Source organism: Ranitomeya variabilis, chromosome 1 (assembly GCF_051348905.1).
Source record: "Ranitomeya variabilis isolate aRanVar5 chromosome 1, aRanVar5.hap1, whole genome shotgun sequence".
Classification (NCBI taxonomy): domain Eukaryota; kingdom Metazoa; phylum Chordata; class Amphibia; order Anura; family Dendrobatidae; genus Ranitomeya; species Ranitomeya variabilis.
In genome coordinates this window covers 815,950,252-815,967,751 of record NC_135232.1, presented here as the reverse complement: position 1 = coordinate 815,967,751, position 17,500 = coordinate 815,950,252, and the positions used below count along the sequence as shown (strand labels likewise).

The window sequence follows — 17,500 nt, the reverse complement described above, 5'->3', positions numbered from 1 at the left end:
GGTCGCAGAGCAGGAAGGTTGAGTCTCCCTGCTTTGTTGCAGGGTGTAACTGTATGAGTGTGCCGTGCACACCGATACAGTTACAGTAGCGTAGCTCCGGGTGGGCCCCTCAGAGCATGGGGCCCGGCCTCCTCGGTAGCAACACTACTGCTCAGATATGATCATAATGAGTCACATTACCACACTCCTGCATCCACTTCAGTACTCTGTGTCTGCCGGATCAGGGCAGTGCAAACTTCCTTGGCTGTCACTCAAATGCCAACTTTGCAGTGGCTTATTAAATGCATGAGGCACGAAAGATGCTAGCATTCAATTGCAAAGCAAAAAAAAAAAATAGCATTTGCCTGGTCTGGCTGCTAGGGTATTACCAATCTTTTTGCTCATCTCTAATACCAGTGGCAGCACAGACAGAAGAGGTCCCCTGTGCAAAAACAGTATATGGGTCCTTTAGATTCAAATTGCTCATCATAATGCACAATTCCATCTGCTTTGGAGTTAGAAGTGGGCCCCTTTATCTCTTGGGCTCCTGTGCGTCGGCACCAATAATATATCTGCCCCTGTCTACTATGTCTGCTATTAGCACCTGTAAATCTGTGCTACAATTTGTAACATTTTCTGTCTCCTCTAATGATAAATCTGCCTCTTAGGCTTCTTTCACACTAGCGTCGGGCTCGGCCCGTCGCTGTGCGTCGGGCCGACATTCCCGACGCTAGCGTTGTCTCCGCTGCACAACGGGGGCAGCGGATGCATTTTTCCAGCGCATCCGCTGCCCCATTGTGAGGTGCGGGGAAGCGCGGGGAGGTGGGGGCGGAGTTTCGGCCGCGCATGCGCGGTCGGAAAAAGCGGACCGTCGTGAGCAAAAAACATTACATGTAGCGTTTTTTGCTCCTGACGGTCCGCCACTGCACGATGCATCCGTCGCACGACGGGTGCGACGTGTGGCAATCCGTCACAATGCGTCGCTTAATGTTAATCAATGGCGAAAAAACGCATCCTGCAAACACTTTTGCAGGATGCGTTTTTTCGGCAAAACGACGCATTGTGATGGAATGCAGTTAACGCTAGTGTGAAAGTACCCTTAGGCTACTTTCACACTGGCGTTTTTTGTAATACGTCGCAATGCGTTGTTTTGGCGAAAAAATGCATCCTGGAAAGTTGACTGCAGGATGCGTTTTTTCCCCATTGACTAACATTAGCGACGCATTGACACACGTCGCAACCGTCGTGCGACGGATGCATCGTGCTTTGGCGGACCGTCGGCACAAAAAAACGCTACATGTAACGTTTTTTTGTGGGACGTGTCCGCTCTTTCCGACCGCGCATGCACGGCCGGAACTCCGCCCCCTCCTCCCCGCACCTCACAATGGGGCAGCGGATGCGCTGAAAATCAGCGTCCGCTGCACCCGTTGTGCAGCGCAAACAACGCTAGCGTCGGTACGTCGGCCCGACGCACTGCGACGGGCCGAGTACGACGCTAGTGTGAAAGTAGCCTAACTTCTCATCCAACTCCTGTGTATACCGGCAACTCGCTGCACACATGATCACAAAGCAGCGGGAGTCAGATGTTGGCCCTGCCCACTTTGAGTAATCCCGATCCAATTTTTTCACCTCTAGAATGGAGGAGGTGCAAGTTTAAATCAAATTGCCGTATTTGGGAATTTGTAACAAAATATTATGACTTAAATGACTTAAACTATTGATAATCTCTCCTCATTTTTATATTACAACATTCAATACAGTCCATTGTAATTATCTCTTCTCTACTTTTCTCAACCATAGATATTGCATGTAGTTGTAAATTAAAGCCTCTCAATATTTAGATAGAAGTAACCAAATTTTGCCATGGGGTCTTATGGCTTGTATTTTTGTCTAAAGTACATTTTTACACTATTCTTCTGCTTCCTATTATTGGAGGAGAACATCTCCACAATCTCTTAAAGGGCCACTGTCACCCCCCCAGCCGTTACAAACTAAAAGAGCCACCTTGTGCAGCAGTAATGCTGCAGTCTAACAAGGTGGCTCTTTTAGTTTTTGATTCATTTATTACCTCAATAAAGCATTTTAAAAATTGGCCACAAATACCAGATATTATACCTGGAGGCGGTCCGAATCGTCCTCTATCAATCTCCCAACTGCCGTCACTCTTCTCTTCAGGGGCGATGGTCGCCGCCCCCTGAGCGCTGTTGCTTCTTAAATCCGGCGTCTGCGCTGTGCGTGCCTGCCTGGGGCCCACACTGTGTTATTCATTATGCACAGTGCGGGGCTGGGGTTCCTGGGCATGCGCACTGCGCTTGTCAGACGCTCCCCCGGTCCCCCGCCTTCCAGCATTGCCGGAATATACAGGTTTCATTGCCGACGTTTTGTATAGCCACAAAGAACAACGCTGGAAGGCGGGGGACCAGGGGAGCGTCTGACAAGCGCAGTGCGCATGCCCAGGAACCCCAGCCCCGCACTGTGCATAATGAATAACACAGTGCGGGGCGGGGATTCAGGAACAGGGTGGCCGCACTGCCCGCACCTGCGCAGTCAGGCACCCTGCGTCTGAGCTGTGACTGACAATGAAGACTGCGCAGGCCCCAGGCAGGCACGCACAGCGCAGGCGCCGGATTTAAGATGCAACAGCGCGAAGGGGGCGGCGACCATCGCCCCTGAAGAGAAGAGTGACGGCAGTTGGGAGATTGATAGAGGACGATTCGGACCGCCTCCAGGTACAATATCTGGTATTTGTGGCCAATTTGTAAAACGCTTTATTGAGGTAATAAATGAATCAAAAACAAAAAGAGCCACCTTGTTAGACTGCAGCATTACTGCTGCACAAGATGGCTCTTTTAGTTTATAACGGCTGGGGGGGGGTGACAGTGGCCCTTTAAACTTGGATCTGTTTCCAGACCTGTGAAAATGAAATATGCATTGTACATTTACGGTACTGTGCGGCCGATCCTAGGAGTAAGAAAAATAAATTGTTTCTTCCCATAAGTCTGCTTCTCTTTTCATATATGACAATATCTTGTTGGCTTTTGGCAGCTTTTCCCAATGCCTTGATAGAGCAAAAACATTCTGATACGAGCTTACATAATATTGCGTCATCAGCAAATTCCCAGACACTGCTTTGGATGCCTTCAACCAAGTAATTAGTAAGCAAATTAAAAGGAAGCGGACACAGGATAGTCTGGTTTTCAATATTATGTACAAATAAGTATGTAATACATTTTAACAAACACTTTTTGGAGTACTATACGTGTTTTAGGCCGGGATCAGACTTGCGAGAAACTCGCTCGAGTCTCGCATCTCAATACCCGGCACTAAGACTGGAGCGCTCAGCTGCATAGAAATACATGCAGCCGCACACTCTGGTGCCGGCACACTTGCGAGTTTCTCGCAAGTCTGATACCGGCCTTAGGTTGTAAAACAAATGTTGCCACTGGCTAAGAGTCCAATGCCTTCTATAAGGGAGGGATTACCCATTTCTTATGTATAATATATACACCTCTAGGGCACCTGCAGGAACTTAACTCATTCACCCACCAAGCCTGTCTTCACCTTCATGACCAGGTCAAATTTTACAATTCTGATCACTGTCACTTTATGAAGTTATAATTCTGGAATGCTTCAATGGATCCAACTAATTCTAATTTTTTTCGTGACATATTTTACTTCATGTTAGTGGTAAAATTTGTTTGATATGAATTGCATTTATTAGTGAAAAAAACTGAAATTTGGTGCAAGTGTTGAAAATTTAGCAATTTTCAAACTTTTAATTTTTATGCCCTTAAACCAGAGAGTTATCTCACACAAAAAAAGTTCATAAATAACATATCTCACATGTCTGTTTTACATCAGCACACTTTTTAAACATAATTTTCGCAGGAAATTTTCGCAATGTGCACTTTATTAAGCTATAACTTTAATAGGTCTACAATATCTTGACATTTATAGCTATACACATTCTAGTGCTGCTCATTATCTGATACATTGCATTGCATAATTTTAGTTCTGACTTATTATGATATCTGATTAGAATTGCTGTGTCTGCCCCTTTTATTTGGAGGCTGGCTTGCCCTGTCTTTTGTAATACTGTTTTTTTTATAGACCCACTGAGGTACCAGAACCCCTATAAGTGACCCCATTTTACAAACTACACTTCTCAATGAATTCATTTAAAAGTGCAGTGATCATATTGACAAGACAGGGATGTCACAGAATTTTATATCATTGGGCAGTGCAAAAAAAAGTATTTACATTTTTACCACCAAAATTTTGTTTAAGCCTAAGATTTTACATTTTCACAAGGGGAAGATGATAAATATGGCAACAAAATTTGTCCCACAATTTCTGCTGAGCATGGAAATACCCATATGTGGCTGTGCAGTACTGCTTAGCCATATGGCGCGACTCAGGAGGGACGGAGCGCTATTTGCTTCTTGGAGCGCAGATTTTCCTAGAATAGTTTGCAGACTCCACATTGAGTGCCCCTAAGTGCTAGAAAAGCAGAATCCCCCTAAAGTGACCACAATTTGATTTGGAAATTGTAACCCTATGGGAATGTGTCTACAGGTGTACTGGTGATTTTGACTTCATGGGTGCTTTCCAGAAACAAGCAGCAGTGGATGTTGCTGAGTCAAAACTGTAAACTGTCATTGTAATGACCAGTACATTTTAGTCCCCAGTACATTGTAGTCCCAAGTATGTTGTAGTCCCTAGTACGTTGTACTCACCAGTACGTAGTAGTCCCTAGTACGTTGTACTTACCAGTACGTAGTAGTCCCCAGCACATTGTAGTCCCCAGTACTTGGTAGTGACAAGTATGTTGTGGTGAACAGTACATTGTAGTGATAAGTATGTTGTGGTGACCAGTACTTTGTAGTGACAAGTATGTTGTGGTGACCAGTACGTTGTAGTGACAAGTATGTTATGGCGACCAGTACGTTGTAGTGATAAGTATGTTGTGGTGACCAGTACTTTGTAGTGACAAGTATGTTGTGGTGACCAGTACTTTGTAGTGACAAGTATGTTGTGGTGAACAAGTACGTTGTAGGGACAAGTATGTTGTGGTGACCAGTACTTTGTAGTGACAAGTATGTTGTGGTGACCAGTACGTTGTAGTGACAAGTATGTTGTGGTGAACAGTACGTTGTAGGGACAAGTATGTTGTGAACAGTACGTTGTAGGGACAAGTATGTTGTGGTGAACAGTACGTTGTAGTGACAAGTATGTTGTGGTGAACAGTACGTTGTAGGGACAAGTATGTTGTGAACAGTACGTTGTAGGGACAAGTATGTTGTGGTGAACAGTACGTTGTAGGGACAAGTATGTTGTGGTGACCAGTACATTGTAGTGACCACTGACCAGTACATTATGCCCAGTTCATGCTTCTGGAGTCATGCACCCGTAAATTACACAGGCTTTCATCGCTACAGAAATGCCAAACTTATGGACGCTAAGTGTGGTTTAAGCACACTGGGGCTCAGAGGGAGAGGGGCATTTGGATTTAGGAGCACAGAATTTGATGAATTTATTTAGGGGGACGAGGAGCCATTTCCCTTTTTCAGAACCTTTGTGCTAGAGTAATGTGGAACCCCCCACATTTCCATTGAAAGATGGCGAACCTGAGTGAGGACTTGCTTTTTTTGTGGATTGAGTTGAAGATTTCACAGTGAAATGCATGATTAAGCTGTTCTTCTCTGTTCTTCTCTTCTTTGCTCTTTTTACATGGGAATACATAGATAAATGAAAAATCCCGTAATAATTATTAAAACCTGTAATTAGTTTAGATGTAAATTCATTATGTTCACAACTCTCAAACTTGTAAACTTTATTTTCTGCTTTTTTTTGCCAATGAATTGTGACGAACTTTGACACATCGTGTGCCTATTTGGAGCCAACATTTGAACTTCTGCCACTATAAGGGTATGTGTCCACGTTCAGGATTGCTTCAGGATTTTTCATCAGTATTTGTAAGCCGAAACCAGGAGTGGGTGATAAATGCAGAATTGGTGCATATGTTTCTATTATACTTTTCCTCTAATTGTTCCACTCCAGGTTTTGGCTTACAAATACTGATGAAAAATCCTGACCAAATCCTGATGCAATCCTGAACGTGGACACATACCCTAAATGTAACCACACTGTGTTGTAAGGGTATGTGTCCACGTTCAGGATTGCATCAGGAATTGGTCAGGATTTTCCATCAGTATTTGTAAGCCAAAACCAGGAGTGGGTGATAAATGCAGAAGTGGAGCATATGTTTCTATTATACTTTTCCTCTAATTGTTCCACTCCTGGTTTTGGCTTACAAATACTGATGAAAAATCCTGACCAAATCCTGATGCAATCCTGAACATGGACACATACCCTAAGGCTATGGTTTTTTGTCCTGATGAAGACGTCTGTAGCACTTGGAAACGTGTTGACTGAATACAGAAAAGTCACTAATACTTATTGTCTGGACTTGGATTTATTGTAAGGGTATACCAGCAGCGCATATTATCCACAAATCCTCCTTATCTGTGTCCCCCGATCTACATGTCTCTCACTTGTAATGTCCCCTTTCATTTCTAAGCAAGCGCTGGAGACCGATTCTCAGGGAGATCTGTGTTCGGCCCATAGATCTTAGCAGCTGATTTAGGTATAAAGGTACCTTCACACGAAACGATATCGCTAGTGATCCGTGACGTTGCAGCGTCCTCGCTAGCGATATCGTTTCGTTTGACACGCAGCAGCGATCAGGATCCTGCTGTGATGTCGCTGGTCGCTGAATAAAGTCCAGAACTTTATTTGGTCGTCCGATCGCCGTGTATCGTTGTGTTTGAAAGCAAAAGCAACGATACCAGCGATGTTTTACACTGGTAACCAGGGTAAACATCGGGTTGCTAAGCGCAGGGCCGCGCTTAGTAACCCGATGTTTACCCTGGTTACCAGCGTAAAAGTAAAAAAAAACAAACAGTACATGATCACCTGCGCGTCCCCCAGCGTCTGCTTCCTGACACTGACTGAGCTCCGGCCCTAAAGTGAAAGTGAAAGCACAGCGGTGACGTCACCGCTGTGCTGTTAGGGCCGGAGCTCAGTCAGTGTCAGGAAGCAGACGCTGGGGGACGCTCAGGTGAGCATGTACTGTTTGTTTTTTTTACTTTTACGCTGGTAACCAGGGTAAACATCGGGTTACTAAGCGCGGCCCTGCGCTTAGCAACCCGATGTTTACCCTGGTTACCCGGGGACCTCGGCATCGTTGGTCGCTGGAGAGCGGTCTGTGTGACAGCTCTCCAGCGATCAAACAGCGACGCTGCAGCGATCGGCATCGTTGTCGCTATCGCTGCAGCGTCGCTTCGTGTGAAGGTACCTTAAGAAAAACATTTATCTGGAGTAAAACATTGGGTTTAGATATCAAGGTATTATTGTAATCAGCTTCCTGTGACCTACATGCCCATATAGACGGCAAAGGAGGGTTGATTCTACGGATGGATTATATTTAGTGAATGAATCAGATTACAAAAGTGAATCAGGTCCCATAAGTTTTAAAGGGAATCCTTAACCACCTAATATCAGATCAGCACAATGTAGGGACAGAGACATTGATTCCAGTATAATGTAGAGACAGTGACCTAGATTGCAGTGATGCAGTTTGGATAAAATTACAGTTTTATTAGCAGGACACTATCAATGAAGGGCTAGTAAACTTGCTGCCATGTATGCCTTCTTTTTCATGAACTTTGTATAACGTCACCCCTATTACTGATTGGCCGATTTCTGCCTATGCACAGTGTACAGAAAACTCCAGTGGTGTGGACGGGGTTATGCAGAACTCAGCATTTAGAAAACTGGTCGATCTGCAACATATAAAACAGTGATTTATGAAAACTACAGTGATACATCACTGGAATCATCTCTGCCCCTACATTATGCTGCTTTCAGATGGTGTAGCAAAACCCTGGTGACAGATCTGCCTTAACCATAACTTCCTATACTCTATAGTACGCACGTAAATATTCATGAGCAATAGTTACATTTTCATTCTTTTTGCTGGATGTATGATTTAACAAGTTCTTGTTCTGGGTTTTAGATGGTTTAATGGTTTTAACTGGGAAGGACTGAGTTTAAGAAATCTTCCATCACCTTTAAAACCAGAGGTAAAGTATCCAATCATATATCACAGTTACGCCTTAATGAGATATTATTCTATAATGTTGAAGTTTATTAGCCTGTATACAATTGTCAGTTAAGCATTTATTAGTTTTGTTTTTACTCCATGCATGTAGAAAAAGCGTCCTCTTAATGCTTTTATGGATAGGCTTTACAGGCAAGTAACAACCATTGGTAGAAAAAAATCTGCAAGATCAGACTACATAATCATAGAGACACATAGCTGTTGTAGATCCATGTTTTGCAGTGATACAGTGGTAGACAGATGCAACACATGCAGGGATTGCCTAACACAAACACACTCCCCGCATGTGTTGAATCTGTCTACCATTGCAAAACATGCAGCCGTAGGGAGGACTCGAGCATATTAGCAGAACACTACAAGATACTCGGATAACACCTGAGCATGCACGGATAGATAACAACTGAGCGTGCCCGGATAACACCTGAGCATGCCCGGATAACACCTGAGCATGCCCGGATAACACCCGAGCAAGCACCGATAACACCTGAGCATGCCCGGATAACACCTGAGCATGCCCGGATAACACCTGAGCGTGCCCGGATAACACCCGAGCAAGCACCGATAACACCTGAGCATGCCCGGATAACACCTGAGCATGCCCGGATAACACCTGAGCGTGCCCGGATAACACCTGAGCGTGCCCGGATAACACCTGAGCGTGCCCGGATAACACCTCAGCATGCATGGATAACACCTGAGCGTGCCCGGATAACACCCGAGCAAGCACCGATAACACCTGAGCATGCCCGGATAACACCTGAGCATGCCCGGATAACACCCGAGCAAGCACCGATAACACCTGAGCATGCCCGGATAACACCTGAGCGTGCCCGGATAACACCTCAGCATGCATGGATAACACCTGAGCGTGCCCGGATAACACCCGAGCAAGCACCGATAACACCTGAGCATGCCCGGATAACACCTGAGCATGCCCGGATAACACCTGAGCATGCCCGGATAACACCTGAGCGTGCCCGGATAACACCTCAGCATGCCCGGATAACACCTGAGCGTGCCCGGATAACACCCGAGCAAGCACCGATAACACCTGAGCGTGCCCGGATAACAACTGAGCATGCCCGGATAACACCTGAGCATGCTCGGATAACACCTGAGCATGCCCGGATAACACCTTAGCATGCATGGATAATACCTTAGCATGCCAGGATAACACCTCAGCATGCCTGGGTAACACCTCAGCATGCATGGATAACACCTGAGCATGCCCGGATAACACCTTAGCATGCATGGATAATACCTTAGCATGCCAGGATAACACCTCAGCATGCCTGGGTAACACCTCAGCATGCATGGATAACACCTGAGCATGCCCGGATAACACCTGAGCATGCCCGGGTAACACCTCAGCATGCATGGATATAACACTTGAGCATGTCTGGATAACACCTCAGCATGCCCGGATAACACCTCAGCATGCCCGGATAACACCCGAGCAAGCACCGATAACACCTGAGCATGCCCGGATAACACCTGAGCATGCTCGGATAACACCTGAGCATGCCTGGATAACACCTGAGCATGCACAGATAACACCTGAGCATGCACGGATAACACCTGAGCGTGCCCGGATAGCACCTCAGCATGCATGGATAACACCTGAGCATGCCCGGATAACACCTGAGCATGCCCTGATAACACCTGAGCATGCCCGGATAACATCTGAGCATGCATGGATAACAACTGAGCATGCACGGATAACACTTCAGCATGCCCGGATAACACTCAAGCATGCACCGATAACACCTGAGCATGCCCGGATAACACCTGAGCATGCATGGATAACACCTTAGCATGCATGGATAACACCTTAGCATGCCCGGATAACACCTCAGCATGCCTGGGTAACACCTCAGCATGCCCGGATAACACCTCAGCATGCTCGGATAACACCTGAGCATGCCCGGATAACACCTCAGCATGCTCGGATAACACCTCAGTATGCCCGGGTAACACCTCAGCATGCATGGGTAACACTTGAGCATGTCTGGATAACACCTCAGCATGCCCGGATAACACCTCAGCATGCCCGGGTAACACCTCAGCATGCATGGATATAACACATGAGCATGTCAGGATAACACCTCAGCATGCCCGGATAACACCTCAGCATGCTCGGATAACACCTCAGCATGCATAGATATAACACTTGAGCATGCCCGGATAACACCTCAGCATGCTCGGATAACACCTCAGAATGCCCGGGTAACACCTCAGCATGCCGGGGTAACACCTCAGCATGCCTGGATAACACCTCAGCATGCCGGGTAACACCTCAGCATGCCCGGGTAACACCTCAGCATGCATGGATATAACACATGAGCATGTCAGGATAACACCTCAGCATGCCCGGATAACACCTCAGCATGCTCGGATAACACCTCAGCATGCTCGGATAACACCTCAGCATGCATAGATATAACACTTGAGCATGCCCGGATAACACCTCAGCATGCTCGGATAACACCTCAGAATGCCCGGGTAACACCTCAGAATGCCCGGGTAACACCTCAGCATGCCCGGGTAACACCTCAGCATGCCTGGATAACACCTCAGAATGCCCGGGTAACACCTCAGCATGCCCGGGTAACACCTCAGCATGCCCGGATAACACCTCAGCATGCCCAGGTAACACCTCAGCATGCATGGATAACACTTGAGCACGTCTAAATAACACCTCAGCATGCATGGATAACACTTGAGCATGTCTGGTTAACACCTCAGCAAGCCCGGGTAACACCTCAGCATGCATGGATAACACTTGAGCATGTCTGGTTAACACCTCAGCATGCCCGGGTAACACCTCAGTATGCATGGATAACACTTGAGCATGTCTGGTTAACACCTCAGCATGCCCGGATAACACCTCAGCATGCCCAGGTAACACCTCAGCATGCATGGATAACACTTGAGCACGTCTAAATAACACCTCAGCATGCCCGGGTAACACCTCAGCATGCATGGATAACACTTGAGCATGTCTGGTTAACAACTCAGCATGCCCGGATAACACCTCAGCATGCCCAGGTAACACCTCAGCATGCATGGATAACACTTGAGCACGTCTAAATAACACCTCAGCATGCCCGGGTAACACCTCAGCATGCCCGGGTAACACCTCAGCATGCATGGATAACACTTGAGCATGCCCAGAAAACACCTCAGCATGCCCGGGTAACACCTCAGCATGCCCAGAAAACACCTCAGCATGCCCGGGTAACACCTCAGCATGCATGGATAACACTTGAACATGTCTGGATAACACCTGAGCAGTGAAATCGAAAGAAATTGAATTCTATTTGAATTTTACAAAAATCCCCATTCTGGAGTATGCGTGCAAATTCAGGGAAATGTTAGACAGCAGAGAGCTGCCAAAAGGTTAGAAAGAAAAAAAAGCTAACTCACATCACCTCTCCGACCATCCTCACTGCTCCCTGCCTGGTTCTCTGTGCCTCCATTGTGCTGCACCTACAGCATAGAGTTCACTCTGAGCATTCTTGGTCCAGAGTAAGCCCCGCAAGGTCATAGAGAATGCTCACGGCCAGAAGTCTTGGCCTAGAGAGGAAACTGGAATGGTGATGCGGCATAGCAGAGGCGAAGAGAACAGGACTGCGGGCAGGGAAGAGCAGGATGGCTGGAGAGGGACGTGGCGAGTATGAGTATTTTTGTTAAAATGAAAAAAAAACAAAAACGAACATACTCGCCTTACTGCTCCACTCTCCAGCCTTCCCAGCTGCTCCGTCTGCTTCTCACCACCTCTGGCCTGGTGTTAATGTTGAGACAGGACTTCCTGTGAGCAGGCCCCGGAGGATATTGTAAATGCCTGAGTCCTGCTGACAGCTAGAAGTCGCGGCCTAGAGGGAACACTCTATGCGATGCCATGCGATGGCGACTCTGAGAACTGGACAGCGAGCCTTGATCGTCCCAGACAGGCAAAGTTTGGTTTTCTTTGCTGCAAATCGAATTTCCCAGGAAAATCTACACAATTTTGCAAATTACAATTTTGCTCCTCTCCAAGTAGAACACATTTTTTTGTGGGATATCTTTATTAATTATTCTGTAAGATTTGTAAGAGAGTTGGACGCAAAGTTATAGGATAACTCTTTCCAATAGGAGGTGCTACAGATACAGTTTTCATCCTTCTAGAGTGGCAGTTATTAGCATATCCTTACAAGCTTTTCTTAAGAATTTATGGCAAAATATAAAAAATTTTTTAATCAAAATGACAATTTGGTACCATAACAAATAATAGATTTTTTTTTATTCTGTTTTAACCCTCAAGCTTGATGGACCAATGGATCACAGCTATTTTGACAACTATCCTCCAGATGATGAAATACCCCCTGATGAAATGTCTGGATGGGATCAAGACTTCTGAAGAGACATTGGTTGTGAAATGTCATGGCCCGTACTGTTTTTGTTATCCACAATGTTTATGTCGGCCTCTTAGACAAGACTGGACCAAGATGGATTAGGTTGTAAAGGGAAACAGCATGTTGTGTGCTGCCATAATATAATATATCACAAATCATGGTCCAGATTGTCATCATATCAGCATTTAATAATGGCAGGATGAGGCCAAGTATTAAAACTAGTGGTGCACTGATGATAAGGAGCATCAGTAAAATGTTGTTCCTTACCTGCTGTCCAGCTGTGGGTTCCCTTGTCTCTAACTAATAAAGCTCAATGTCCAAATCTAATCATTTTTGTCAGGTAATCATATTCATACAGTCTCTGCATGTGAAAAGCAGCACAATGAAAATAGTCAATTGCAATTAAAAATTGCTTCTGATATGAGATTTGCATTAGCCAGTCCTCTTTCCAGGTCTTCCACACTAGCAAGATTACTACATTGTAGTCTTTTGTGCCTTGTGAAACATCTGTAAAATGTATTAAAGGTTTATTGCTAACAATATAATAAAATATATCAAATTCAGCCAATAATATAGTGGAGAATTGTCGCTATATAGCAATCTTATGACCATCTAATACCTCAAAAATATGAACCTACAATAAGACTTTCAGTATTGGCTTGTTTGTTTGATCCGGTTACGACAGTTGTGTGGCTAAATCTTTGTCAGTCTGAATTGGTTTATCTGCTCTTTACGCCAATTGAGGTGTTGTCTAAAGGTCCCGTTACACATTAAATGGCAGGTGGTGGAACGATGCTTCAACAAATCATTCGGCAGACAGCCATTTCAGTCATATACCAGAATGCGTGTTCTGCCGAGCGCTTCTGCGTTCGCTAAGAGAAAGCCGCCGACAGACATCTCTGCCAGTGACTTATCTCCTGGAGAACAAAGTGATTGGCAATCCAAAATCAGGCATGCCCCACTGACTTTTCCCCCAACAACCAGTTGGCCGGTGCGCCCATATATTTAGAGTGTTGGCTGAACCCTTTGATATCAGCAACATTAGTCTAATGTGTTTTGGGGATTTAGACACAAACTCAGGCATTTGAACCAGCATTAGGCTAAAAATTCAGTGTTCCCCAACTCCGGTCCTCAAGAGCCACCAACAGGTCTTGGTTTCAGGATTTCCTTAGTATTGCACAGGTGATAATTGCATCACGTGGCCAGGCAAGCATTCAATGACCTGTGCAATACTAAGGAAATCCTGAAAACATGACCTGTTGGTGGCTCTTGAGGACCGGAGTTGGGGAACACTGGGCTAAATTAACTCAAGATATCAAATGGGTATGGAAAGATTCCTCCAATTGTCTTAGCTTTTTTGTACACCTGTAGAATGTAGTAAGGGAAATGACTCAGCATTTGTAAAAGCTTTATTACAATACAATGCATTTCCTAATAAATTATTATACAAAAGTTTATAGTTGTCATTACTATTAGGCTTCATTTACAACATGGCGCTGTACAGTACGACAATATACATACAGAAAAGCAAAACATAAGAAAAGAGATGCTGACCAAATGAGCTTACACTCCTCTTAAGCTAACGGTCTCATGCTTTTGGCTCTCAAACACTTGGCACACTACCACCATGCCCTGACAGCCCTGGAATCTGAACACTCAATTGTTCCTGCCGTATTATCAGAAAAAAAGACAATTTAAAAGTTCTGAGTACACTATGGAGTTGCTATATAACAAAATGTATTAGTGATGTATGCAAAGAAAGGCATGAAGGACAGGAGAACCTGCTCAAAGATGAGCTGAAATACATAAAAAGACATATCTAACCATTTAAACATCTCTCTCTGCAGATTGTTTCCAATGTGTGTTCAATGCATCTCCCCACCTTCCAATGAAATAGTAACATCAACATGACGGAAAATCTACCAAGTGGTTAGATACATTGGCAAATACTGATGGCATTAAAAAATTACTTAGAAAGAAGGAATATAAACCAGCTCACCCGTGATGCATAAATAAATCTTCGGGAGCACGGACCCGCTGTGTCCAGGCGTATAGAATCCAAAAAAGAAGAGAATGTCCAGCTTCACCAAATCCGTAAAAAAGAGTTTTCTTTATTCAGAAACTTTAAGCATAGAGGATACAGGCTTCAGCACGAGCCATATGGGTAAGAATCTCAACGCGTTTCTGGAGACTAAGCTCCCTTAATCATGACAATCACTTGTCATGATTAAGGGAGCTTAGTCTCCAGAAACGCGTTGAGATTCTTACCCATATGGCTCGTGCTGAAGTCTGTATCCTCTATGCTTAAAGTTTCTGAATAAAGAAAACTCTTTTTTACGGATTTGGTGAAGCTGGACATTCTCTTCTTTATTAAAAAATTACGCAATCAAATATTAATATGTATTAGTATCAACAATAGATAGGAAGCTCTAGGGGAGAGGTCCTTTCATCCTTTTGGATATTTATTTAATAATGTACGTGTACTCGGTAACATATTTGGTACAATGGGGGCAACTATGACACCAGTTTTCTTTAAACATCTGGGTCTACGCATGTGACATAAGAGGCTTTGACGACATCAGAACCTGGATAAAACTGCTTCCTCTGCACCTCTACAGATATGTCCCTGCTATTGACTGGACCACAGATGCAAGAAATTTCAGATGTTTTATCAACCTCTTACCCAAATTTCTCCCTGCTTGTAATGGGAGTGATTGGTCATGGTTCAACACAATATCTTAAAATATAAGTTACAGAAATTACAGACAAGAACACAGAATCTAAAGTGGAAAAGAGAAGATTAGGAAATAACTTCGGTTATAACATACTTTAAAAAGGACAGAAGTCAACACTATAGCATATTTATAGTTTAGGGAATTGTATGCGCCAATTCATCAAAGCTTTAAACCGGAAAATTGGAGTAAAGAGGTTTGAGAAGTCATAACATTTTTGAACTACTCAGAGATACACCAAAATATAGCAAATGTTGGATTTTTCCAAAATAGATGGAGTTGGTGTGGGACGTGGGTGTGATGCCACAGCTCTAATTCATGACCAGCTGTGGTGTGGCTTACATCAGAAATTTTACTCCAGTCCTTGACTAGAATAACCTTAGTGGCAGGGCACTCACCACTTTTCAGATGCTCCTCATTCGTGAAGAGGCATGGGCTCAAGAATCAAGACTAACTCCACCTCATCTAACTCCACCCAGCTCCCCCATCAAGACTGGTGTTAAGATCAATGGTCTTGAATCAGGGCTGTAGACTTTAAAAAGTACTACAATTTTCCTACAAGGTCATTGGATATGTGTACAGCTCAAGGGGGACCAGTTACCAGGTGAAAAGTAACCAGATTTTGATCTTACTTTATAACTTCAATTCCCTGACCATTCTACATTTTTTGCCATGTGGATTTAGAGGTAACATTGTCACAATACATAATACCTGCGGTAGGAAAGCCACATATACTGTGTATGTGTGATTAATTCTGAACTCATTTCTCATTTACAAATATTTCTTAATCTACGTTCATTGCATATTGTAAATTGCAAAATATATTTTTATATGTACAAACATTATGGTCCCCATTTATTAAAACTGTCTAATTTTAATGATGCTCCAAGCAAACTACTACAGATAAATTCTCAGTTTGTAAACTGCTGTGGAAAAATAAATTCTACAATGTGTTACATACCCCTTCAAACAGGTAATCAGAATGGGTGATGAGAACTGAACCACCATTGATCTGATAATTGCCTATCCTAACCATAGACCATATCTGAAAGCCAGGGACGCCTTCAAATGGGTTGTCCTGGACTAATATCTTAAAGTCCTATCCCTTGGATAGGTCATCAAATTAGATCAGTGGTTATTCAAAACTCGGCACGTCCACATCAACTATTTGCAGCTCCCACTGTGATGAGATGTGCACACAGTACAGAGCTGGAATAGAAAAGCTCCATACACCTTGTAGGGGTCGTTTTCAGGTACTGAAGCTCAGCTCCTATTCAAGTGAGCGGTGCTGTCCCAGCTTTGTACACTATATACATTGGATCGCAGCAAGAGCTGAAAACAGCTGACCAGTAGGTCATCAACACATAAGTCATGGACAACCCCTTTTAGTATTGTACACTCATCATTATATTACTTGTCATTCATATGGTGGAAATAATCATTACATTCGAAAAACATTTTAGGTCCTTAAGAGCATTTTCCATGAAAAACTTCCTACAGGACAGTATAATAACACAAGCCCAAAATGGAAAATAAATAACTGGTTTTCTCCAACATGCTCACAACCCGAGTGGGGGAGCCTTCAAGGGAGAAGTTAACTAAAAAGTACACATAGGACACTCCCACAATCTGGGACAGTAGTATACAATAAATGAAGCGTGGATCTTATTGTGGGGTTCTTCATCCTTATGCTACTTAATACTTTCATAAAAGAGTTGTCCTTTAAAAACAAGTGATCACCTATTCATGGGTCACTGGAATCAACATCGATCAACAGAAAAAGGAACTTTTAACCGCATTAGAATGGATCGGCAGTGTGGATGTGTGACCTGCACTCCATTCATTCCCTATGGGTTGCCAAACACTGCAAATGGTTATTTTTCCCGTGGCCTCTTAGAAAATGCATGGAGCGGCAATCAGGCATTCAAATTTCTGCGCCATTGTGTAACGAGGATAAAAGTTTCCTGTCATAAATAAAAATTCAACATTCTGCCAATCAGTGCCGGTCACAGCAGTTCGACAAGTCATCACCTATCCAGTGGCTAGGTGATAACTAGAGATGAGCGAACTTAAAAGTTTGAGGTTCGGACCAGACAGTGTCCGGTGCTAAACGCCGAACACCGACTTCTCCCAGAGGTCCGTTGCAATGTTCGGAGTTGTGGGTGAAGCCTGGGAAGAGAGAGATAGAGACATTTTACAGCTCAAAAGTTCGG

General features: G+C 44.2%; 1 protein-coding gene across 1 annotated transcript in view; it reads left to right on the top strand.

Annotated features, from left to right (window-relative positions):
• The window catches only part of PRKG2 (protein kinase cGMP-dependent 2), a 144,822-nt gene extending 129,023 nt beyond the window's left edge, over nucleotides 1-15,799 (top strand). Inside the window, exons 17-18 of the mRNA XM_077274603.1 lie at nucleotides 8,057-8,123; nucleotides 12,465-15,799. Coding sequence (XP_077130718.1) covers nucleotides 8,057-8,123; nucleotides 12,465-12,560 — 163 coding nt within the window. The 3' untranslated portion in view covers nucleotides 12,561-15,799. The remainder of the gene's footprint in view (nucleotides 1-8,056; nucleotides 8,124-12,464) is intronic.
• Nucleotides 15,800-17,500: the final 1,701 nt, after the last annotated feature.